The following is a 2,500-nucleotide window of genomic DNA, read 5'->3' on the forward strand; positions in this document are numbered from 1 at the left end:
CGAAATCACTGGGGATTAGACTTCGAAATGACCCTTCAGTGCTGGAAATAGTCGAAATGACAAAATTCCCTCCAGTAATTTCTGGAATTGACCATAAATAATAATACTTAATACGATTAAAATGATCATTACCATTGCCAAAGTATGATAAGAAAATCATGTTAAGAAATACCAAGGATAAAAATAACCTGTAAAAATTCATGTTGTAGACTTATACTTTTAAAACCAAAACAAAACTCTTAAACTTCTCCGAAGCTACGTTTTTTTTTAATCAGAGAGAAGTTAATAACTACTTTTCAAGTTATTGCTTTATTCTACCTTATCACTATTTTTATTATCTCGAGCAGAACAAGAAATCTGATTGACGTCAATCATGTTATTATATATAATCATAAAAAAGAAGAAAAAACCTCAAACTTCACATCGTACATATTTTCATAAAACATCTTACACAAACGTAAAAAAACTATATACATAAGCAAAAAAAAATCTAGATTACTAAGCAAAAAAAAAAGAAGAAAAAATTGGGGTGGGACTAAAATATTAAGGGAAAAAGTTGCAGGATTGCACAAACCAACGAACAAAAAAGTTTCCTGTCCAGTGCTCCTGACATTAAGGCTGAAACATTATCCAAATGATTCACCTCATCTACATCAATTATGGTAGTATGAGCCACTTTTATTTTCCCCGATCATTTGTCATCCATACACGACAAGGCATGGAAATGGCTGGAAGTCAGGATGTTTTATCAACAAAGGGACTAAGGAGGTTTTGCCAGTGTATGTGTATGTGTGTGTGTGTATGTGCGTGCGTGAGTGTGTGTGTGATGACAAGTTTTGTCTGCCAGCAAACAACGTAAGTGTCATTGTGACATTGTTTACTTCCTGGAAGTCTGTTGTGTATATGTTTGCATTTGGGAACATGGTCTGTCTTCCAGTGTCAGTCTTTGTGCGTTTGTGCGTGTTTGTATATCGTGTCAGATTTACCAGCCATAAATATTATATTTGTGTTTGTGGGTCTGTGTGAGCCTGCATTTTTAGATAATGTATGTCAGCCATACAGTAAATTTGTGTTTGTGTGTCTCTTTAAGCCTTCATTTTTTAAAAATAAAGACTGTTAGCCATGCAAAGTATAATTTTGTTTTTGTGAGCCTGCATTTTCAGATAAAGTCTGTCGGCAATAAACAGTATAATTATGTTTTTTGTGTCTTTGTAAGTCCGTAATTTTAGATAAAGTCTGTCAGCAATAAACAGTATAATTGTGTTTTTTTTGTGTGTGTGTCTGTAAGCCTGCAATTTTAGATAAAGTCTGTTAGCTATAAACAGTATAATTGTGTTTTCTGAGCCTGCACTTTTAGAATAAAGTCTGTCAACCATAAACAGAATAATTGTGCTTGTGTGTCTTTGTGAGCCTGCACTTCAAGATGAAGTCTGTCAGCCATAGACGGTATAATTGTGTTTTTTGTGTCTTTGTGAGCCTGCACTTTTAGATAAAGTCTGTTAGCCATAAACCATATAATTGTGTTTTATGAGCCTGCACTTCTAGGATAAAGTCTGTCAGCCATAAACAGAATAATTATACTTGTGTGTCTTTGTGAGCCTGCCCTGTTAGATGAAGTTTGTCAGCCATAGACGGTGTAATTGGGCTGAGAGTGTGTTCGTATTCTAAATAGAGTTTGTGTAGAAGTCAGTCGGCGCGCGTGCATGTTTGTTTTGTATTCTGGTAAATGCAATGTCTGTCAGCGTCGGTCTTGAATGTTTGCTTTTCAGTAGAGCAGGGGTGTGCAACCTTTTTTCTCAAAGGGCCACTAGTCACGACTCGAGGGCCACATAACCTTACAATTTCATATTATTTACTACGATCGAAGACATATTATGTGAGATTATACTAATAAAGATAGATAATTAGTGTTACTGATTTTATTTAAATTGGGATCACAAAAATAAGAATTGTCTGAAACAAAAGTATTTTCCTTACTATAAATGAGCAAATGAAAGGCTACTGTTCCTTATTATTATAATGTACAAACATAAATAATTACTTATTATTGGTTAACTGGGATCATTAACATAAGAATTATCAAACACAGTCATTTTCCTAACCATTAATGAGCAAATGAAAGGCTACCCTAGTGAGATGGTTATGTTGCCTTTGGGACACCAACTCATCAATATCAGGCTGTATGGATGATGTGACTACACGCAGGGTACATACCAAATGTCCATCAGTAAGTACAGACCTATACTTGTTTTTAAACAGATTCCTTTTTGAAAAGAGCTGCTCACAAACATATGTGCTACCAAACACGGCCATCATTTTCCTTGCATGAGCAGAGAGTTTTGGATACACTGTTACAGATACATGCTTCTTATAAAACTGGTATACTGAACTATCATCAAACTTCTTTCTTAGTTCATCATTGTACTGTAGTTCAATTATTTCCATCTGTATGTCCTCAGGAATTGCTGTCACATCCACAGAAAAAGGAGAAGCAAAGACT

General features: G+C 34.8%; 1 protein-coding gene across 1 annotated transcript in view; it reads right to left on the reverse strand.

Annotated features, from left to right (window-relative positions):
- Positions 1-2,500, reverse strand: part of LOC135222361 (general transcription factor II-I repeat domain-containing protein 2B-like) — a 4,272-nt gene that overhangs the window by 1,383 nt on the left and 389 nt on the right. The window contains exon 1 of the mRNA XM_064260448.1: positions 2,128-2,500. This exon is cut by the window's right edge and continues 389 nt beyond it. Coding sequence (XP_064116518.1) covers positions 2,128-2,500 — 373 coding nt within the window. The remainder of the gene's footprint in view (positions 1-2,127) is intronic.

Source organism: Macrobrachium nipponense, chromosome 3 (assembly GCF_015104395.2).
Source record: "Macrobrachium nipponense isolate FS-2020 chromosome 3, ASM1510439v2, whole genome shotgun sequence".
Classification (NCBI taxonomy): domain Eukaryota; kingdom Metazoa; phylum Arthropoda; class Malacostraca; order Decapoda; family Palaemonidae; genus Macrobrachium; species Macrobrachium nipponense.